The following is a 23,809-nucleotide window of genomic DNA, read 5'->3' on the forward strand; positions in this document are numbered from 1 at the left end:
GAAGGCTGTTGACTCAGCCTTCCAGCCTTCCAAGGTGGGTAAAATGAGGACCCAGGTTGTAGGGGGCAAGAAGCTGACTGTAAACCTCTTAGAGAGGGCTGTAAAGCACTGGGAAGCAGTATATAAGTCTAAGTGCTATTGCTATTATCCATGGCTGATGCAGACCAAATGGAGTAGGATCTTAGGTAAAGGTAAAGGTTCCCCTCGCAAATATGTGCTAGTTGTTCCCAACTCTAAGGGGAGGTGCTCATCTCCGTTTCAAAGCCGAAGAGCCAGCGCTGTCTGAAGACGTCTCCATCGTCATGTGGCCGGCATGACTAAACACCAAAGGAGCACAGAATGCTGTTACTTTCCCACCAAAGGTGGTTCCTCTTTTTCTACTTGCATTTTTACCTGCTTTCAAACTGCTAGGTTGGCAGAAGCTAGGACAAGTAACAGGAGCTCACTCCATTACACGGCTCTAGAGATTCGAACTGCCAAACTGCCAACCTTTCTGATCGACAAGCTTAGCGTCTTAGCCACTGAGCGACCACCTTAATTTTTAATATATGTATTGTATAATACACAAAGCCTGGAAACTGTTAATCTTCAGGTAGGTTTCATTCCTATTGTTCTACGGGCCACACCCACAATCCTTGCAAAAACTTTATGCCCCGTCCAGCTTACTTTGATGAAGGCCTGAAATCTTTTATCCTTGGAATGAAGGTCTTTGAAGTAATTCACGGCCTCATTGTGATGCCCACAGAACTTCCCGTACGTTTTCTTCATTCGCTCAGCGTTCTCCCCAGAAAACTGCAAATTGCAAGATATAAATCAGAAAGAAGGAGTTAACGGAGTGAGGGAAACCAACCAAGCCCGCTTGAGACATCACAGCCAATCTTCTGGGAGAGGTGAGCAGGTCCATGGACATCCGGCAAAGAGGTTTTAGTCGGGATGCGTTTGCCAATGCAGAGGTTTGGATCTTTCGTACATGGGTTGTTTAAAGTCTTCTTGAGGTCTCAACGGAACCCAAATGGGCCATAAAGTTAAATTGGAATGATTTCCCTGAATCTGTGCTGCTCCTCTCATCAACAGAGATTTGGTTCTATGTGTTCTGACCTAGGCTTCCTTAGAAAGCACGAAGCAGAGTCCTGGTCCCCCCCCCTTTTATTAAACAAATGGAAATTCCCCTCATTCACATTCAGCAAAGGCCTGGCAAACAGTCTTTCAAAGGAATATTTATGACTACAGACCTTATCTAGCTTGTAAAGCTGCCATGTAAATATTTTCCAAATGAGATGCTATGCAAGGAAAGACTAGGTACAGAGTCTCTGAGATTCACGGACAGATTTTCACACTCCTGAAATGAATTTAACAACTGAACAAATGCATTGCTTCCTCTAAAAGCCCCCTCCCCCTTTGCTCCTCTTTTATTTCCTATGGGAGGGGCCAATCACCTTCCACCTGTGACTTTACTCCCAAGTCGACCCTGATTTCTGAGTTGTTCTTTTCTTCTGGCAGCACACTGGGAACAGGCTCCAGCTGCTCCTCTGCCTCACTGCTGTCTAGCTCTGTAGGTATCTGATCACTGCCAGACAGCCCTAGCCCCATCTCTGCCTCTGACATAGACCCCTCGTCCAAGCCTTCCCCAGCCTCTAGGACTGGCCTGTGCTCCTCCCCAACCTCCTCACTGTCCGACTCTGCTGGCTGCTGGCGGGGAAAACACTATGTTGCATCAACGACAGTATGTTGCATGAACTCCATTTGTGATTTTGTTTCTGCTTGTGTTATTAAAACTATTTAACGGGACTGTAGAGATTCTCAGTCATCCAGGTCATGGTTGCGCCAAAGGTGCTTTTTTTCGGGACGCAAGTGGATTTTCTTGTATTTTCTTTGAAGACAGTTCACTTCTCATCCAAGAAGCTTCTTCAGCTCTGGTTGGATGATGGGGAATGGAAGGATTTGTGTTTCTTTTAGACAGCTAGTCTTTTGTATTCTTTTAGAGGGTGGTTGAAGCACTTGGAGGTTTATCTCTGTCCTCAGGGTCACCTGAGTAGTGCTCCTGGTTCCTGTAGTCTGCAATTTTTCTGGAAATCCATTCCTACTCTGACACCATTCAAAAGGTGTTCATCCCAAATTGTATAGCTAAAGGTCTGTAGGGATTCTCAGTGTTGGAGTAGGAATGGATTTCCAGAAAAATTGCAGACTACAGGAACCAGGAACACTACTCAGGTGACCCTCAGAACACAGAAAAACCTCCATGTGGCCTCAAGGACCCTCTAAAAGGAAGCAAATGTCCATCTGCCTGCAAGGAATATCAATCCTTCCATTCCCCATCACCCAATCAGAGCTGGAGAAGCTTCTTGGATGAGAAGCAAAACGTCTTCAAAGAAAAAATAAGAAAGCCCCGTTGCCTCCTGAAAAAAAAAAACACCTTTGGAATATTTAAGGGGACAATGAAAAAAAATTAAGTTGTCTTCAACAGTGGTCACTCTGTGGAAATATCCCTGCTATTTTCTTGGTAGAAATACAGAAGAGGGTTGTCATCAGCAAAATAAGTCAGTCCTCTCTTGAGACTGAATGGAAGCCAGGGAGAATCTTAATTAAACAAGATCTTTTTGTATAAACCTTTTTGGCCACCTTATCATTCAGATAAAGACAAAGTCACCACACTTTAAACCAATTTTCAAAAGCGTACCGTATTTTTTGGAGTATAAGATGTACTTTATTCCCCCGTAAAAGAGGGTGGAAATGTTGGTGTGTCATATACACCAAATACGGCCATTTTTGGCCTCCTGAAACTCTGCCCCACGGGTCAGCTTTCAACAAAAATGGGGTGTGCAGAAGGTTTGGAAGGCCTGCAGAGTGCTCCTGGGGGACTGGGGAAAGCAAAAATGATACTCCGGGGGTGGGGGGGTGGGGAGGGCAGAAATGGGCCTGTCTTTTGCCAAAAACAGGGCGCGCAGAAGGCATGAGAGGCCTGCAGAGTGCTCCTGGGGGCTGGAGAGAGCAAAAACTGGACGTGCGGAAGCCAAAAGCTATTTTTTTCTTGTTTTTCCCTTTGAAATCTTGGTGTGTTTCATAATCCGGTGCACCTTATAGTCTGAAAAATACAGTACTTCTCTTAGAAAGGATTTCCAAAGCAAATTTTGTGAAGAAAATGTAGCGGAGAAGAACAAGAGAGAAATCAGGTACTTGTGTCCTCCTTTTAAGCCAAGTCTTATGGAGCAACTTACTTGATTCACTAAGATGTCCCCTATCCTCTTGATGACAAAGTTCTTCTCACTTCGGTCAGCCAAGGATTCTTTCTTCCTCTCCAGAATTCTCTGAAAGAACTGGCTGTGGATGTTCAGCAAGTTGTCCAAGCAAGGGAAGATTTTCTCCACCATCTGCTGCTCAAACTGTAGTTCCTGCACCATGCCTCTGCTGTAGACATCACTCATAATCTTCAAGGTCCGGACATGGTGCATCTCCGTCTGCATCAGTTCTGGAGAGAAGGAGCAGAGAGGGGAGAATGAGAGAGATGCATAAGACTCTGCCCAATACATGGGAAAACACGGCTGCAGCTTTTATTGGCTTTGATTTAGAGGTCAATATGGCTCCTACAGCTGGGTTATTCAAGAAGTGTTTGAATGCCTATTTAACTGTATCTACTACCCTCATCAGAAATCTTCTGATGCAACTCACTGGCCATATGAACTAAAGAGAATGTAAAATAAGTGGGGAATGGCCGAGCGCTCGCAATGCACCAGAACTATCTAACACATAGAGTTCAAGAATGTCTTCTCAGGAGGTTTCAAAGCACCTGGAATGACCTCACCACAACCACACATGAAGCAGCGAGATGGTTAGCGCCAAGGTATCAAATTATAACATCTATCCCACGGCAATTCTATGACTCCATATTATGGTGATTTTATTATGGTTTTAGCTTCATTTAATATACTATCTCCTATATTGTATATTCTTATTAATGTTCCAACACTGGACGTTTTTAAGATGTTGGATAACCATTTGTTTGAAGTGGCGTAGGGTTTCCTGCCTAAGCAGGGGGTTGGACTAGAAGATCTCCAAAGTCCCTTCCAACTCTGTTATTCTATTCTATTCTCTATCTATCTATCTATCTATCTATCTATCTATCGATCGATCGATCGATCGATCGATCGATCGATCTATTTATCATCTATCTATCTATCTATCTATCTATCTATCTATCTATCTATCTATCTATCTATCTATCATCTGTCTATCATCTATATATCATCTACCTAATATGTCTGTCTGTCTGTCTATCTGTCTGTCTGTGTATCTATCATCTGTCTATCTAATATCTATGTCTGTCTGTCTATCTATCTATCATTTATCTTTGCTGATGCTTTATTTAAACTAAATTTGTATATCAGTGATTGCCTCTGTAGATCATCATCTCCTTTTAATGACCCCATAATCCCCTGCAGGGTGGAGTCAGAGCAACTGAATGGAGCTGAGTGTTTAATGACTGTATGCCCTTCCTGTCGCCAATGCAGAATTTTATTCAGCAGATAAATTCTCATTGTGCTCAGAGGGAAATATCTGCCTCTACCTAGGATTGAGCCTCCTGATTGTGAGGCAAGAGCTCCAGCCCTAGGCTACTGCACTACTCAGTGATTGACTCTGTAGATGCAATATGCTAAATAAATAAATGTAAAATAAGGATGCATATGACATACCCTAAAGCAGCAGAGAACAGAGGGTAGAAAAGTGGATGCATGAAATGCTTACAAAAGAGTTATTTTAAGAAAGAATAATTGCGGCAATGCTGGCAAAATATCAGATCCAGTGGTGGGTTCCTAACGGTTCGGACCGGTTCAGAGGAAGCGATAGTGGTTTGGCGGCCTGGGTCGCTGGAATCAGCAGCGACCCAGGCCTGCCACGCCCCTGAACTGGTTCCCTGCACGCACAGCCCTTATCAAGCACGCAAAGTGTGCATGCCGCACACATGGGCGAACTACCCCTGATCAGAACCCATTCATGTAAGTGGGATCTGCACTGGAAGAATGTGTGTTTGAAGCCAATCATGGTTTGTGCAATGCAAGGTTTATGGCTTAACGTTATTCATGAACCTGATCATTGCAGCTTACTCAACCAGCCGTTTAAGAGCTTGGTTCTCTTTTTTCTTAGATTTGGGAACAGACCAGTGGGTATAGAACTGACCTACGAGAATGTGAAATCCAAATCAAGCAAATCAAGCTTCGTATGGTATGGCTAAAAAATACAAATACGGCAAAATTGGCCTCCCTATGGCAGAACTTAGACGAGGAGATTGTATCTTGCCTGTCACTCACCATAAATGACGTCCTGTCGCTTCACAATGTCTTTCTTCTGCTGCTTGAGAAACTTGCTGTCCACCACTTGACTCCAGGATTGAGCTTCCATATGTTTCAAGTCTGTTTCAAAATCTCCCATGAGCTGCCCTTCATTCATGTCTGCTCCTGGGAAGAGGGAGAGATGACGTGATTCTTGTACTGATAATTCTCGGCTTACCACACTTCATTTAGTGAAAGTTACAACGGCAGTAAAATAATATAACCTATGGCCATTTTTCACACTTACTGTATGGCCACTGCAGCATCCCCCATGGCCACGTAATTTGCATTCACATGCTTGACAACTGATTCATATTTATGACGGTTATGTGATCCCCTTTTGACACCTTCTGACAAGCAAAGTTAATGGGGAAACCAAATTCACTTAACAACGGTTTTGCTAATGATCCAAAGTCAAGAGCCTTGATCCAATAATTCCATAAGTATCTCAAAATACTAGTTTGCAGATTATTTTGATTTCCTTTAGGCTTTGCATGTAATGTTTCCCTAGGATTTAGAAAGCAGCCAAAATTGACCAGCATCTTCATTCCAGTCACGTGATCAGAGGACAATCAATGGAATTTAGACGCTGAGCTCAATTTTACAGGCAGCATGCAGCTGTTGATTATGATATACTAGCCATTAACTCGGCGTTGCCCGGGTATTTATTGATAGGGGGAAAATGTCCAAACGTAATTTCTAATGTTGGATTTTCCTTCTTACTAGAGGAAGCCCCCTTGTGGAGTACTGTGAAGCTGTCACCATGGCAACTTCACTGCACTGCACAGTAGAAGCCATTTTAAGGCACAACAGGCTGTATCTTAACAGAACAACACATCAAGGGGTTTTAGGGCTGTCTTACTCCACAGTATTTGTTTCCAGAGAGTAAGTCATCTGTGTACCAAGTTTAGTTGAAATTGCTTGAGGCGTTCCAGAGTTATGCTAGAACATACCCACACACAGCCATTTATATATAGATAGATTTTGATTATGGATATTACTTTGCACCTTGGGCATGGGTCCCCTGTCCTTTCCCTGAATTCTGCTGCTGGTGAGAGAAAATAGCAGCTGAAAAAAAGGGGTATCAGACACTTTGTACCCACTTGCTTTTCCACATTGTCTTGATCATGAAGGAATGAAGTTATCAATTTTTTAAAAAAGTTCTCACTTTATGCCTTAAGAAACGTCACTCCCTTTGGGGAAATCATTTGCAGAAGAAAAAGTCAAGCTGAACGGAATGCGAACTTCTTCCCACTTTAAGTACAGAAAAAGCTTGCTTGCACAGAACTGGGATCTTGTGAGAATGCTATTAAAGTTTGCTAAGGCTACAATCATCAAGAAGTCATCACACTGAAAAACCTAGGAATCTCCTTTCATATACCCGGAAGAATTTGATCCATCCCCTGCACCCCACACTAGTGTTAAAACCACAGCGACAACACAACCTTTTCAAAAAAATAACAGTAATGAATGCAGAGCAATTCCACGATTGCTGTGCAAATCTCCCAGAGTGAGCCATTAATGCAATTTCAGGTAATTGCGTTGTCATTAAGATGTAATTTGTCTGCCTTTGTTTACTTGGGTAAATTAACAGAACATCAGAAGAGGATTTTGATGAAGCTGGCATAATCAAGCTACGGAAGCAATTTATGCAACTCTCCTGAGACAGACCTCAGAGGAATTATTCCCTCACATCCCCCACCTCAAAAAATCCTGTTTCTCTGAAAGAGCCTGGATTTCAAAATATTTATCAGCTAACAAAGTAGCCCATTGCAATGCTTAAGCATTTCACTGGTCCCAGGCGGGCAGTTAAAATGAAAATCATTTAGCATAGATTCCCTCTATCTTATTAGTTTGCTATGCCCAAAGTATCCTTCTTGTTACACGCTGCAGTCCAGTGTAAGGTTTACTTGCTCTGTAAGCAACTAGATCATTATGGTCATTTAATGACCCCATATTCCCTTGTGGGATGGAGTCTGGGCAACTGAATGGAGCTAGTGGAGTGTTTGAATGGCCAGATGCCCTTCCTGTCGCCAATGCAGAGTTTTGTTCGGCAGATATATTCTAAGCATCCAGAGAGAGAAATATCTACTTCTACCTAGGATCGAACTCACAGCCTCTTGATTGTGAGGCGAAAGCTCCCCCTCTAGGCCACCGCACCACTCCTCTGTAAGCAAGAGCCTTTTGTGCACAGTGTAGAATGTAGCAAATGCTTCAGTTTAGAGCAATATGTCCTACATGGGTTATTTCTAGGTATCTAGACTTCAGTTCCCAGAGTCCCAAACAAGAGCAAGGCTGGCTGGGAAAGTTGGAAGTCTACCAGGTTTGGAAACAATGATCTACAGCTAAGGAAGCAGCAGACCGCCCTCCAACCATCGGTGGACATCAACTCCAAGCAGTACCAACCCACATGGCTATTGGTGAAGGATGCTAAATGTTAGAGTCTGCCCGTCCATATCAGAATGTTGCAAAATAAGCAACGGTTTCCCCATTATTTTAGTTGAATAAAAAGAGATCTATGGTAACACTTTTTTAGTTAATCTTCTTCATGCAGAGAATTAAGCATGTGTGAAAGCATTCTTTCCTCTCCTAATGTCCTTTAGCTTTCCTCCTACAGCCAAGCCAGTTATTTCCCCAACAGGGTCGCTTACCTTCATCTGTTAACGATTCCATGGATTCATTTACCCGGCTGATTTTATTCAAGGAGTCTGTTGATTGGGAAAGAAATTTCCGCGTATGAAGGATACTTTCATCGTTTCCGACTCTGGCAGGACAAGAAACATGGAAAACAGACTGAGCTACTGAGAAGCAAAAGTGGTGTCCACCAGAAGCCGCATTCAACATCAAAATGAGACACCATTTTATAATTGGGGAAATGGCACAATTACGTAATTCGTTTATGATGTATTAATGATATCTGGCACAACGTTTCTTTTTTTCTTTCCTTCTTTCTTTCTTTTTCTTTCTTTCTTTCTATCCATCCATCCATCCATCCATCCATCTATCTCTATCATTTCTGTATCATCTATCTCTATCATCTATTATTTATTTATCTATTATCTATCTGTCTGTCTGTCTATCTACACTATCTATCTATATCTATCTATTATCTATTTGTCTCTATCATCTCTATATCATCTATCTCTATATCATCTGTCTATCTATATCATCTATCTATTTATCTATTATCTGTCTGTCTACACTATCTGTCTGTCTACTCTATCTATCTATCTATCTATCTATCTATCTATCTATCTATCTACTGTATCTATCTATCTATTATCTATCTGTCTCTATCATCTCTATATCATCTATCTCTACATCATCTATCTATCTCTATCATCTATTATTTATCTATCTATTATCTATGTCTGTCTGTCTATCTACACTATCTACACTATCTATCTCTCTATCTATCTATTTATCTATCTATTTATTTATCTTTATCTATTATCTATCTGTCTCTATCATCTCTATATCATCTATATTTATATGATCTATCTCTCTATCATCTATCTATTATTTATCTATCTATTATCTATCTATCTGTCTGTCTAGCTATCTACAGTATCTCTATCTATCTATCTATCTATCTATCTATCTATCTATCTATCTATCTATCTATCTATCCATCCATCCATCCATCCATCCATCCATCCATCCATAATCTATCAATTTTAAATTAAATCAATTGATACAGCCACTAATCTCACTAATGTGATTCTGGCCAGTTAACAAAGATTTAAAAATGCAATGTAATTACAATATAAAGATATATGTCATATATGCATAAAACACATACATGATGAACTACGATGAACACGCTGCCATTTGTGCAGTGAACAGAGGAAGGGGTCTTTTGTATGTTGAGCAAGACCAATAACATCTCTTGCTCAAGTTCTCTCATCCAGGATCATCTTTTAAATTGAAAAGTTAAACCCCGAAGTTAGAATCTTCTTCCCATAGGCTTTTTTCCTCATGGGCTTCTCATTCACTTGTTCAGTCTTCAGCACCACTGACCACGCATGTCTTAAATGGAATCCCCAAAAAGCAAGGCAGCAAACGAAAAAGTTCTTACCCAGCAATGTTCTGAATGGAAACACTCTTTGAAAGGGACAGGTTCTGCTGGGATCGCCTACTATTGAACACTGAAGTCGTTATGTTCTCATCAAGAGCAAGAATCGCTGATCTGGGTCGCTCTTTTGGCTGAGAACCTGCAAGGAAAACACCAGCAGATACAGCAAGAGGTTTAGTGAGGGATCAGGTCCAATTCAGTATACTGAATATAACCATCAAATCTGACGCCAGCCAGAACATAGCACAACTCAAAGAAGTAGTGCAAGATGGGAAGATGGGAAGAAACCCGGCCTATAGAATCACCAAAAGTCGGACATGACTGAATGGATAACATCTTTATCATCCTGCTCAGTTGTGGAATTTGTTTGCAAAGTCAGGATTTGTTTTTTAAACAAGCATGCTCTTTTCCCCAGTTGTTTTGTAACATCTGAATTTAACAGGGCATGATTATAAAAGACGAGCTGGATACCCAACCAAATTGCAAGCTTGCGCCAAGGAGGGGGAAAAAAGAGATACTCACTCTTATTTCTCATAATTACTGTGGGCAATGAAGAAGTATCGTGAGGCTGAAGACCACTTGGGTTTTTCTGGAGCTGAAGTGGAAAAAGATTAGAAGAAAACATTGTTATAATATCAATTCCACTCACACGTCATGATAAGCTAAGGTTTCAGAGTGGTGGGTTTATGTAAAAAAATTAAGACATCAACCATGGTTTATGAATCACAATGACTAGTTCATGCCACAGACACCAAGATAAAGCCTATCAGACTCATGTATGAGAATTCAAAACGTGTGCATTGAGTTTTTTTAAAATCTCACTCCCACTTAGAAGAAAAATCCTTTGAAATATTAGAGGGGGTCAAAGAACTTGAGCGTTGTAGCCAGCAAAGCCGGCAGCACATTCAGACAGTGAGGAGGTTGGGGAGGAGCATGGGCCAGTCCTGGAGTCTGGGGAAGGCTCTGATGAGGGCTCTGTGTCAGAGGCAGAGAGGGGGCCAGGGCCGTCTGACAGTTATCAGCTGCCTTCAGTGTCAAACATCAGTGAGGCAGACGAACAGCTGGAGCCTGTTCCCGATGTGCTCATGTGCAGAGTTGCCAGATGAAGGGAACAGCTAAAGAACAGTGTTTGACTTGGGTGTAAGGCCACAGGTGGCTGATGAATGGCCCCTCCCAGAGGAAATAAAAGAGGAGCAAAAGGGGAGTGGAGTTTGCAGGAGACAATTTAGTTTCCTTAATTGGTTCTCTCCAAGGCTCCTTGCCAAGTTTTGCAGATATCGGCCTGGCAGCTCTCCAAGCCAGATAAGGTCTGTGAGTATAAATCCTCCCTTGAAAGACTATGCTGGATGTGAATGAGCAGATTCACAGTAAATTAATAACATAGGTTTTTGTCAGGACAATGAATTTGCTTCATGCTCTTGGGAAGCCTAGGTCACAACACTGAAGCCTTCACACAATTATACAATTGCCACACAGATGGGAAATTGTTTTAAGTGACCTTAAAATGAAAACTTTACTTGCATTTTTGAAAAATAAATAAATAACATTTCTGCTATCTAAAAGTTTCTAGCCTTCAAAATACTAGAAATTTCTGGAGGGTCTTAAATGCATCTCCTAAATGGTCTCAAAAAAACCCTACAGTTCTTCAAGAATGTTTTCTTTTCCAGATACAACATCAGATCTACCTATAGTAGCATTTACATAGACGGGCCTCAGCAAATCAGGCTTACGACAGATTTATTGCAAATAAATCATCGTAGCAAAGAGGAAGAATTCAAGTTGGACAGTTCCGGTAAGTGATTGCAACAGAAGGAGCTGGTGAAGAGCCTACAGGCACCAAATGAAATAAATGAAAATAAATTTACATCTCTTCCTTCTCCTGGTTGTGCCATAATCACAATGAACCACACAGAAGTTATGAAGAGGATTTGAAAAGAATGATATCACAAATAAAATAGCAATAATCGGATGATTATTGCATCTCGAGATGGAATAAGATACAGGATTCCTGGCACTAACCTTGATCTACTGGAAGTCCTAGCCACAGTGAAAGAGTAGTTTGCTTGCATTTTTTTTCCCTGCAACCAAGAAGGCTAGAAATTTATTTTAAAGAAAGCAACAACAAACTGAAGATATTTCAGAGCCCTAATGAGCCTGCATATATGAAAATTGGAGAGTATTTTTTTCTTTCCCAAGTTACAATCGTACATTTTCAGATATACACACATATCCATGCATGTGGATATATTGAAGAAGAAGAGAAAAAAAAACACCCAGAAGAATACTTACTTTCATTTTGACCTTAGCACAAGCAACCACACCTTCTTTGCAGCTTTTATGGACAATGGCACCACAATCTGGGGAAAACAAAGAGCACAACTTTTAATGTGAAGCCAACGAGAGGGTTAGATGTCATTCAGAGTTCATATTCCTGTTCAATGCATCTCATCATTGCAACTTCCTTGGATGGAAATAATGATAAAGACAGATACTTTTTCCTGGACTTTCTTTGAGCTCACTTAAATTTTTCTTTAAGGGTAAAGGTTCCCCTCGCACATATGTGCTAGTTGTTCCTGACTCTAGGGGGCAGTGTTCATCTCCGTTTCGAAGCCAAAGAATGAGCACTGTCTGAAGATGTCTCTATGGTCATGTGGCCAGCATGACTAAACGCCAAAGGCTCACAGAACACTGTTACCTTCCCATCAAAGGTGGATCCTATTTTTCTACTTGCATTTTTACATGCTTTCAAACTTCTAGGTTGGCAGAAGGTGGGACAAGTAATGGGAGCTCACTCCATTATGCGGCACTAGGGATTCGAACCGTCAGACTGCTGACTTTTCTGATCGACAAGCTCAGCATCTTAGGCACTGAGCCACCCCAAATAATGATAAACACAGATACTTTTTCCTGGACTTTATTGGAGTTTGCTTAAATTTTTCTTTACCATCTTTAAAACTTAAAAAAAAAAAAAACACATCACAACGTGAGTTATTAGCTAAGTCCTGTAAATTCTTGATCAGATTTCCACCAAGAATTTCTTTGGAACAGGCAGTGGTCAGCTGATCAGAGTGGTCAGCTGGTCAGTGGTCAGCTGGTCAGAGATCGCTGAAAAGCATATCTAAAAGTCATAAGAGTGAGCAACCTTTTCTCTTCTCCCAGCATTTGGAAATATGCGTTTGAAAATATCCATAGTTGGGGGTCATTTTAATCTCCTAAAGGAAGCTGTTCAACAAAGCAGGGGCCACCGTGGAAAAGGACTACTTTCTAGTCCTCACCAGCCAATACTCTTTTGGCTGATGGGATTTGTAGTGTACTCATTCTAATCCTAGCCATCCTCTTCAACTGCCTTTGCAAGCTTAGCACCAATTAGTCAACAAGCATCTCAAGCACCCTTTTAACTTGTAAGACTGCAATACTGTCCCAATGCCTTCAAGGAGTTACTCCTATCAAAAGGAAGGCGAATTGCTGGACTCTTCCTACAGTTGTGTGGTTGGGCAATAGAAAACCTTCAACGCTCACTCTTATTTTCGCCTTAGTCAACACTAGTCAACTGGCAACTTCAGGTTCCCAAAGCAGGAATTTGTCCTTGAAGGTAACATGATTCGGTTTCAGTTTTCTAAACCTGAAGTGGCACATATGGAGGGGAAATTCTTCATTGAGTCATTACCAATTATCTAAAAACACAACTCACATAATATAGACGCATAGTGCTGCTTAAACAGAATATATAGAGAGATTCTGTTTCAGAATTCAACTGATAAGTTCTGTTAACAACCAGGAAAGGTCAGGATTCTTTAACAGAATTGTGCAAGGAACTTCCTCCATCCTTTTTGCATACACTGATTTGGCCAGAAATCAACCAGAGAAATGTTGTTACTGGCAGTAACAACAATAGTAATAATGTCAGGTGTATTTTACTAGAACTTGAATGGAATATGAAAACATTTTGGGCACATTTTTCTCTTTCAGGTAATTTAGTATTTTTTTTTAACACTGTCTGATCATACAAATGTATCCATTAAAGGATTAAAAGATTAAATTTCCAAATGAAAGCAAAAGCACTAAAAATGAAGACGTTTCAGAAATTAAATTAACTAACCCGCTCAGTCAAACTGCAGTAAGAAAACCAAGAGGAGGATGTTAATGTAAACTTTGGATGAAAACTGTCAGAAGCTAAATTTAATGTGACATTCATTAACCAAATGAAAGGATCACACAGCAGGGCCCAGAAGCCTTCTGGGAAAATTAAGATGACAGCATCTACTTTGGTATTGATTGCTGGTGTCTCCCTGAATTGGACCCTGCAGTTATATAACAAGCATTTAGAAATGTATCTACCCTCTTTCCCTGAAAATAAGATATGGTCTTATTTTCTTTTGACCCCCAAAATAAGCACTTGGCCTTATTTTTGGGGAGGTCTTATTATTTTTGAGGTGCAGGAGGCAACGAGCATGTTCACCTCATGGCTGCTGCTGTGTTGCAATATTTTCGGGGAGGGCTTATTTTCCGGGGAGGGCTTATTTTAGCACATGCACTCAAAAGCCCGACGGGGCTTATTATCGGGGAAGGTCTTATTTTGGAGGAAACAGGGTAGGTTTGCAAAGAAGGAGGCTGAGGTCTTCAGTGGTGGTCCTTGTTAGAGCAGCGACTTTAATCCAATGATTCCAAATCCTAGGTTTATGTAAAACCCCACTTAATTAGGATCAGATAGTATAGTAAAATCATTTACTATAGTACTAAGCTAAAACAATTCAGATTCTCACTAAATGACCTTGGAACAACTATCATCTTTTGACCTAACCTAGTTAACTCAGAGAACGATATAGAACCAAGATCATGAAGTTGAAGTCTTCCAGATGTCTTGGACCACAGCTCTCATCATCCCTGACCAGCAATTCTGAACTCTTTTCCCCATGTTTATCAGGATGAGGAACTTCCATAAGTTGCTAAATTTGAAAACAGGGCAAGGAGGAGAGACACCCCCCCAATACAATACGTTGAAATACATCAATTCAAAGTGGTCTGCCATTGTTCCAGTTTCTCCTACCCTTGTCCTCTCTCCTGGCATCAAAAGGGCAAGCAGTGATGGTAATTTCATGCACATAATTATTTTCAGAAACATATTCTACTACCTATTCATTCCAGTGCACAAAGCAGGAGGGAAAAGAAATGTCACTCACTTGCACAGACGAATGAATCTTTGTTGAAGGGCTTGAGACAGTGGTAGCAACTGACGGGACCCACGGTTGAGATGGCACTGAAGAGATGGCCATTTAGTATCTTGTTATCTTTGTCTTTTTCCTTGGTGTCTTTATCCCGTTCCTTCAGTTTCTCTTTATCTTTATCTTTCTCCTAAAAAAATAAAGTGTACGAAGAACATTCATAACATAAAATGCTCTCTCTGTGTGTATGCAAAAATGACACACACAGGAAGAATATATTCAGGGACATCATCATCAAGAAATGAGTTCCATATGCCAAAGATGCAGCAGTTGTCCTTCAACTTAATGTCCACCAAGTCAACTGTGAGTCATTGGCTGCAGACACCTAGGGGCAATGCTGACATTGCTTTCAATAAGTCCTCCTCACCAAGACCATCAATATGTAGGAGCATAATAAATGATCTTATCCTGAGTCAGAACTGTAGCTGGGAATTATGTGGCAGAAGAAATCCAGGGTTTCAAGCAGGATTTTTTCCAACCTTTGAGAAACAACCTGCGAGTTCAAACCATGAGAGTTCTATCACCAGATTTTATGAACTTCTAGAAGAGATGGTTCTATTTTAGTGTGAGAACTGAGCTCTTCAGGGTTCTGCAAATGTAAAACGTTGAGGTTAGTGCTAGGAAGAAGAAAGGCTACCTTGACTTTCCTCCTACATACTCTTAAAACTATAGCATCCAAGACAAGGTAAAGGTAAAGGTTCCCTTCGCACATATGTGCTAGTCGTTCCCAACTATAGGGGGTGGTGCTCATCTCCGTTTCAAAGCCAAAGAGCCAGTGCTGTCCGAAGATGTCTCCGTGGTCATGTGGCCAGCATGACTAAATGCCGAAGGCACACGGAATGCTGTTACCTTCCCATCAAAGTTGGTCCCTATTTTTTCTACTTGCATTTTTACATGCTTTCGAACTGCTAGGTTGGCAGAAGCTGGGGCAAATAATGGGAGCTCACTCCGTTATGCAGCACTAGGGATTCAAACCGCTGAACTGCCAACCTTTCTAATCAACAAGCTCAGCGTCTTAGCCCCTGAGCCCCTGCCTCAAGACAAGGTAGCTCCCTCAATTCTTCAAAATTACTCTTTCAATCAAGAAAATTTTAAAAAAACTAACGTTAAAACCAATGTACCACAAAGAAAGTTTCCCATAAAGAGTGAAGGGTATGTGATAATATTATCCACAGATAGAGGAAGGTGGAATTTCAAGAAAACCATCAGCTTAATTGGAATGAGTGAGAATGTAGTTTGGAGACAACTGTATATTGGTAGCGTTGATTTCATTGTTGTAAACTTGGATTTTTCCTCCCCAATAAAAGCAAAAAAAAAGAAAAATGTTTCATGAACCTCCCTAAACTTGCCAGGTGAAGGAGGAATCCTGGTTATTGTTGCTGGTAAAGTGATTCAAAATAAGTAGCTCATGGCAACTATGAAGTATGCAACACCCCCTTACAAATAATATTCATGATAGGAGCATATACGTAAACATTTCATGTCCAGATGAGGTTGGGATTGCAACTTTTAAAAAACCCCTTATAGATCAGCTATAGATCAGGTTGGCAGGTAAGCCCTGGGAATTGCAATCCCCAGACCAGGGATCGGCAACCTTAAACAATCACAGGGCACTTGCCTACAATCCAAGAATGGACTTTGAAAGTCACAAACTTAGCCGACATGGCTAAAATATCGGCATATCTTAAAGATCACTCAAATAAGAGATATAAACGAGACTGGAAAAAATGGATTGACTATATACAAAATAAATACGGGACCAAGAAATTCCAGTTAGCCTATGCTTAACATCAGAAATGATTTAAACTGTTTAAAGTTAGTTCAGTAAGAAGAAGCTAAGGTCAATGTAGAATGTCATTAATTTCTTTATTTCTTTTTTCTCAATAGATTTTAGACTGTGTTAGTTAAAAATCCATACCGTGTATGGGTTCTGGGAAGTCGGGGGGGGGGGGGAAAGGAGGAGGGGGGTTGGGGGGGTGGAGGGAGGGAGGGGCATACAAAAAAAAATGTACTTCAATGTTTTAATGATTGACGAATGATGAAATATTTGTGTTTTTTAAAAGAAATAAAACCTTAAAAAAAAAAAACAATCACAGGGCCACAAAGATTTCCTATCTGGAAGCACCCTGTTCAATTCTGAAGCCGACTGGAAGTCTGCTTCCCCCACCATAGAGTCTCCTCCAGCACGGCATTCTTTTTCCCCTACCAGTCCTAACCAAAAGCCCTATCAATTGTGGAGTGACAGGAAGCCGCAGCAGAGGGATAAAAGAGCCGTAGGTTGCTGACCTCTGCCCCAGACAATGAAGAGGTTAAGATCAGCCTAAAGATCGCTGAGGGAAGGACATGAATTTTTCCTTTCATCCATTTTAGTTTGTGTTTTTCAAGTCATGAAGTGGAAACTCCTAGATTTTCCTCAGGAGATTCAAGGTAATACCTGAATCTTCCAACTTTGGACCAAATGGAAGGGGTTGAGGACCATCTCCTTATTCTGCTCTCATTATTTTTATGCCCTGGTCAAATTAGCCCTCCAAAAAAGGAACTGGCCTCAGGACCACACTTTGTTTAGGATCCACCTCCTATTTGCATGTGGATTACAAAAATGATCAGTTACCGCAATAGCAATAGCGCTTAGACCAGAGGTAGTCAACCTTTTTATACCTACCACCCATTTTTGTATCTCTGTTAGTAGTAAAATGTTCTAACCGTCCACGGGTTCCACAGAAATGGTGATTTATAAAGTAGGGAAGTAATTTTACTTTATAAAATTTATAAAGCAGCAAACCCCTACCGCCCACCATGAAAGCTGGAACGCCCACTAGTGGGCGGTAGGGACCAGGTTGACTACCACTGACTTAGATTTACATACCGCTTCACAGTGCTTCACAGTCCTCTCTAAGCAGTTTACAGAGTCAGCCTCTTGCCCTCCAGCAATCTGGCTCCCCATTTTACCAACCATTTTACCAGCAGAGGTAGCCTGCACTACTGCACACTAACCACTGTGCCACCGTGGCTCAGACACCTTCTTCATAAACAACTGCCTGTCCTTCTATAACAATCACCAACACCACTTTCCTATATTTTTGAGGGGGGGGGTCTTTCAAGTCAGTGTTGACTCCCTGAAGTTTACTCGATTTCAGACGTGATTTGTTCTGGCCCGCGTCTTTCTAGGACTGACCTAGGATGACTAAGTCCCCCACAAAAAAAGATAGGCCCAGAACTCGTCTTCTGTATTCTAGCCGGTTGCCTATCACGGGTGCAATGGACAAGTTGATCCATGATGTATAAAGGCAAATATCTCTTCAATTGTAGTTTTTACACTCTGAGGGTGTTAGAAGAGGCTAATGAAAGCTAAGTGGGTAATATATTTTACGTTCTGGAGATCACAATGTTTGAGGATAGTTGAAGATTAAAAAAAAGATGACAGGTGTAATTCTGCTCACGAGGAAAGGCTCTGAGCTCCCCGGGTAATACATGCAAATACAAGTAAAATGTTATGCAGGATTGCTCTCTGTCTGTCTGTCTCTCCCTCCCTCCCCCGTCTCTCTCTTGGCAGAAGCCCCATCAGAGGCTGAGCACATACCTACAGCTCTGACTGTAGCCCCTCAAGGCAGTCTTATTGGCTTTCCTGGCATGCAGTCAGAATTGGAAAGAAACAACAACACGGGGTAGTCACCCGTGTTGCAACTGACCGGTCTAAAGCCACAGTGCTTCTTTGACGCGTGCTTAGCAAAAAAGGAACCTCATGAAATTTCATGGGCTTCGTTTCAAGTCGACATAGCATGGCATTGGACTGCTTTAACATCCACTATATTTTTACTCTTGTGCACATTTTTTTTTCCTTCCCTAGCATTCCCGAGTCTCCAAAGCCATACTCAGAAGAACAATCCAAGAACACTTGAAAATTAAATATATATATATATTTGAAAGACCAACAACCCAACAGACAACAAGTGAGGAAAGCTACTTGGTAAGCAGTAAAGCTGAGAATGGCCGGAAATAACTTTAGAGGAACAGGTCTGAATCTGCCACTGTTTCTTAGCTTGCAACCACTGAAATTTGCATCCCTACCAATTATGTGAGAGTCATTCCACAGAAGCTTGGTTGAGTGAAGACCATCTACTCTAGAAATGACCAAGTTGAAGCAATAGCTGACAGAGAATACTCAGTATTAGAGATATTCAAAAGACAATTTATATCTCAAAAATAATCCCTACCAACTATGCAAGAGTCATTCAACGTAGGCTTCGTTAAGTGAAGACCATCTACTCTAAAAATGACAGAGTGGAAACAGTAACTTGACAGAGAATATTCAGTAATAAGGTAAAGGTTCCCCTCGCACATCTCTTGTAGTCATTCCTGACTCTAGGGGGCGGTGCTCATCTCCGTTTCAAAGCAGAAGAGTAAGCGCTGTCCAAATACGTCTCCGTGATCATGTGGCCGGCATGACTAAACGCCGAAGGAGCATGGAGCGCTGTTACTTTCCCACCAAAGGTGGTTCCTATTTTTTTCTACTTGAATTTTTACATGCTTTTGAACTGCTAGGTTGGCAGAAGCTGGGGCAAGTAATGGGAGCTCACTCCGTTATGTGGCACTAGGGATTCGAACCGCCGAACTGCCAACCTTTCTCATCAACAAGCTCAGCGTCTTACTGTGTCGCTTCTTCCATCTTCTAAGGTTAGCTATATTTGGGAGGTTGGAGGTTGAGAGACTGGATGGGAAAAAATGTCTAAAAAGCTGCCCATTATTATTCCATTCCCAAGAGACGGTTCAAATGAAGCATGGCATCAGTTTGAGCACTCCAGGGCTGCAGATTGGGCCTGCGGTTAGAGCATTTCATGGCTGCAGACAGATCTTCTGTGATTAGAGCAGTCCATGACTGCAGATTGTGTTACTCTGCTTGTTAGTATAATTAACAGAGATATTCAAAAAACAAATAATTTATATTTCAAAAATAGCACTTGATTCTCCCTCATACAAGCCGTCTTGGATACTATGGGGAATAGAAATCTTTGAGACTTTGAGAAACATTCACCTCAAAGTTATCCTCCTATATTAAGGATCTTGAGCCTAGTTCTCCTTGTGGAAATGCCCACAGACAGACCACTAACATGTGGAAAGTACATGACCAAATGTTGCCTCCCATACAATGAAATTCAGTCCAGTAAAATCAACATAAAGTTGAAAACAGCTAAATGCTCATGTTTTTATGGCCATTAGCAGTTTTTGACAAATGTGCGTTGGGATCTAAAACTCATACAGCTTAGAGCAACATGTTTCATCTAAGTGAGGCTTTAGGCACACATGAGAAAACCTTCAGTGCCCCAATAGTTTCGCAATTAATATACGCAGCTCGGTGAGTAAAACACAAAATAGAACGCCTTTTTTTTTTTAAAGAAGAAACCAGAAAACGTCAGCCGTGAATTTAATTGCTTCATATCCAGTTCTAAGTCACTGACCAGCTGATGAAGCTACAACTGGCAGGATTGACACATGTTGTTACATCCTGAACCACAGAGGATATCACAGGTTCATACAATGTCTTAAATTTAAGCCTTACAATTTAGTATCTGCATACCTAATGCAGAAATGGAGTTTGGAATCTTTGGTCCCTATCAAACTCCCTGTTTTCCCTACTATGATTTCTTTCTTTCTAATATTATTTCTTCCATTTCTTTCTTTTGTTTTTATTTAAAACAGTCACAAAACAAGACAAAGCCCTAGTCTTGAACATAGCGCTTAGCAATAGCACTTAGACTTATAGGCCGCTTCATAATGCTTTACAGCCCTCTTGAAGCAGTTTACGGAGTAAGCCTATTGCCCCCAACAATTTGGGTCCTCATTTTACCCACCTCGGAAGGATGGAGGGCTGAGTGAGTCAACCTTGTGCCAGTCAGGATCGAACTCCTAACAGTCAGCAGAGTTATCATGCAGTACTGCATTCTAACCACCCCACCACCATGGCTCTTACAGCATGGCCTGTAATTTTCAACTCTGTGACACCCCTCCCCCCATCATCCTCTTTTAATGACCCCATAATCCTTTGCGGGGTTGAGTCTGGGCAAATGAATGGAGCTGAGTTTTTACTGGCCGGATGCCCTTCCTGTCGCCAGTGTGGAGTTTTGCTCCGCAGATGTATTCTCAGTGTGCCCAGAGAGAGAAACATCTGCCTCTACCTAGGATTGAACTCACACCCTCCTGAATGTGAGGCAAGAGCTCTTATCTCTAGGCCACGACACCACTCAACTCTGGGACCCTCAATGATTCTATCATGCTCAGACAGCTTAGAAAAACACAACAATAAGTAACCACAATATAGGAAGCTGAGAAAGTCCAGGAAAAAAACAAACTTAAAAAATGAATAGGCCAACCGTTCCGTAAGACATCTATTTCCACTCAACGGAAGACCCTGAATTTAGTTATCATGGGTCAAGATGGAAGCCATGTGAATATCAGGGAGAAACTGTTCCAGAGAGCAAGCAGAGAAGACCCAGATGCCATCGGGTAATAAATAATTTAAAGGATGCAACTTGTAAAGTCAACATTAAAATAAAATGATGGACATCAGACACCACATTTGCCATCTTAAGGTAATTTGTGATTGCTCCCTTTATGACAACCATAAGATATTCTCAACATCCCAGACACAAATCAAAGTCTGTGATTTCGATATCTAAAAACTGTGTGTGGTATATCAACATCCCCAGGTGCTGAGATGATCTTCAGAGACATTTCTTCAGGTTATATCCTCCAGTTCTTCCTTCTCTCCTTTTCGTTTCTTTCAATTCTTAAATTTAAGTGGGTCTGTTCCCGCATCCTTTTGGACATCTCTTTTCCAGAAAGTGTCATAAAAATATTTTTACCCACACAACTCCCCTGAAATAAGCATTTTTTGCATGTCCCTTTATCCCAGAAATGTCCCATCATAAATAGCTTCCCCTGAACATAGTGTATTTTTCTACCTCGGGTTCACTAATGTGCATATTTTAATGTGGAATTTTTCTTTATGAGGGAGGCATTTCTTCAGTTGAACAAATGCATGTTTTGGAGTGGGGTGCCTTAGCAAAGTAGTATACGCACACTGAGAAATGCATAAGGTCTTAAGACTCCATTCATATGGAGAACTTACTCCATTTTTCTCTCAACTCCTCTTTCTAAGGTGATGCATGAATTTCCTAACTGCAAGAGCAATCAACCAATGGAAGAGCTTAACTTCAGAAGTTGTGGATGCTCCATCAGTGGAGGCTTTCAAAAAGAGACTGGACAACCATTTATCTGAAATGGTATAAATAGGGTCTCCTTCTCTAGCAGGAGGTTGGACTAGAAGACCTCCAAAGTCCCTTCCAACTCAATTATACTATATTCTATGTTAAAGTCTTCTTCAAAAATGTCCTCCTATTTCTGAAACTCATGCTTGTGATTCATCCTTTTCTCCCTCCCTTTCAAACTTTTACATATGTTAGCCTGTTTTAACAGAAAGTTCTGGGGCCTGAGAATGTCCCATCTCCTGGTTGTGTTTACAGCCATTGACAGTGACAACTTTCCCAGCTGCTGTGTATTTTAATTTTTGTTTTGATGGAAATCTGTTTTTAATTTACTTTAAGATTACTTGCAACCCAGAGTCACTGGCTGAGATGGGCAATCACACAAACTAAATACAGTTAGAAAGACATTCCCCATGGACAAAGCAGGAAAAACATGTTAGATTGAGTTAGAATTTTCTTTTGCTTTACTTCAAATACCTGCATTAGACTAGGATGCTAGTGTTTCTCTGTTTTGACAAGTCTTTTTATATGCTCTTTTGTTATTTTTACTGTTTTCAAAATGCTAACTTTCTTTGTCAACCACTTAAAGATCTATGATAATCAGGTGGCTTAAAAAAATCTAATAAGTAATAAGGATAATCAGTGCAGTCTGCCTAACAGGAGATCTATCAGTATAAGAAGGAGATTACTGTGCTCTGAGAACAAAGCTGTGTGAATGCAAAGCATATTAAATCTATCGCTTCCTTTTGATGTCTGCATGCATAAAAATACTTGGCTGCTTCATTTGACTCTTAAACCCTCTTACTCAAAAAACACAGTCATTCAACAACTTATTTCTAGTTCTCTCGCTGTCCTTCTGCCCAGTAACAGGAATTTACTACTGACATTTTGAAGAAAATGTTCCTGTTTTGAAGAAAAACATTGTCTTAATTGTTTTGATTTGATTAGTTTGATTAGGAAGGCAGAGAGCTACCACAAGCAGATTTGAGTCAGAAAACAGGAAATGGTGTTTCACGGGTGCAAAAAAGTATAAACAACTATAAAGGCTGGAAAAAAAACCACAGTGCCCTATAATTTGGAGTTTAACGAACCACAATTTGTTATATGTGAGAGATATATAGAAATGAATCTTCTCCAAACTGAGAAGGAAAGTAGAGCAGCATATTGCCAAACTGGAATGAAAAACAAGGATGGGAGAAAGTCCAGCCTAGAACTCTCGCCAACATCTTAGCACCAACTGATGCAATCCAGACAAATCAACCAGGCCTTTCCTTACCGCCAATGGGGCTGCCACCACTAATCCTCACTACCCAAGCCAAGATAGAAGTTTACCTCCGAGTGGAAAAGTCCAATCAGTTTCACGGTTATATGGGGCACGTCCGAAAACCGATGCCACTTGTGGGACATGCTGCCCAATGTCGGTGCCAGGCAATCTGCCCAACACCTATCCATCCATCACGTTAGAGATAAAACAAACCCCAAGCACCGATCCTGTTCAGCTGCTCAGCCTGCTGTCATAAAAGGAAGTCAGAAACAAGTTGAGCAAGAGAGAAGGCTAAAGGGGAGGAGAGAAGGAAGAGCTGCTTCTTCTGAGCTTCCTCAAAGAACAGATTAACCCTTCAGGCACTGGAGATGTCAGAGCTGAAGCTCCCTTGAGATATTCAAGGGATCCAAAAGACTTGAGGGGACACTTGGGAAGCAATGCATGGAGGTGCTGCAGATATATATATATTTCCCCTTTTCTCATATCTTTGCTAATGGGCAAATTTCAAGAATTGCATGCTAAAGCAGAAGAGGGGGACGATGGTTGATGCTTGTCTTCCTGGAGAGAGAGAGAGAGATTCATTTACACGACTTAAACATCTGTGTTTTTCAGGCGGCAGAAGTACGAGCAGGGTGGTAAACTTCCTGTTTTGCTTCCTCTTT

At 41.2% G+C, this 23,809-nt stretch overlaps 1 protein-coding gene across 6 annotated transcripts in view; it reads right to left on the minus strand.

Annotated features, from left to right (window-relative positions):
- Positions 1 to 23,809, minus strand: part of AKAP13 (A-kinase anchoring protein 13) — a 290,352-nt gene that overhangs the window by 32,336 nt on the left and 234,207 nt on the right. For all 6 annotated transcript variants that reach the window (XM_087704310.1, XM_087704313.1, XM_087704311.1 and 3 more), the window contains 8 exons: positions 14,580 to 14,751; positions 11,689 to 11,756; positions 9,922 to 9,994; positions 9,403 to 9,538; positions 7,976 to 8,088; positions 5,304 to 5,450; positions 3,216 to 3,466; positions 667 to 792 (listed from right to left, as the gene is read on the minus strand). In XM_087704310.1, coding sequence (XP_087560436.1) covers positions 667 to 792; positions 3,216 to 3,466; positions 5,304 to 5,450; positions 7,976 to 8,088; positions 9,403 to 9,538; positions 9,922 to 9,994; positions 11,689 to 11,756; positions 14,580 to 14,751 — 1,086 coding nt within the window. The remainder of the gene's footprint in view (positions 1 to 666; positions 793 to 3,215; positions 3,467 to 5,303; positions 5,451 to 7,975; positions 8,089 to 9,402; positions 9,539 to 9,921; positions 9,995 to 11,688; positions 11,757 to 14,579; positions 14,752 to 23,809) is intronic.

Source organism: Thamnophis sirtalis, unplaced genomic scaffold (genome assembly GCF_051295495.1).
Source record: "Thamnophis sirtalis isolate CommonGarterSnake01/CBP01778 unplaced genomic scaffold, rThaSir2_p1.2 scaffold_2, whole genome shotgun sequence".
In the NCBI taxonomy this organism is placed as follows: Eukaryota; Metazoa; Chordata; class Lepidosauria; order Squamata; family Natricidae; genus Thamnophis; species Thamnophis sirtalis.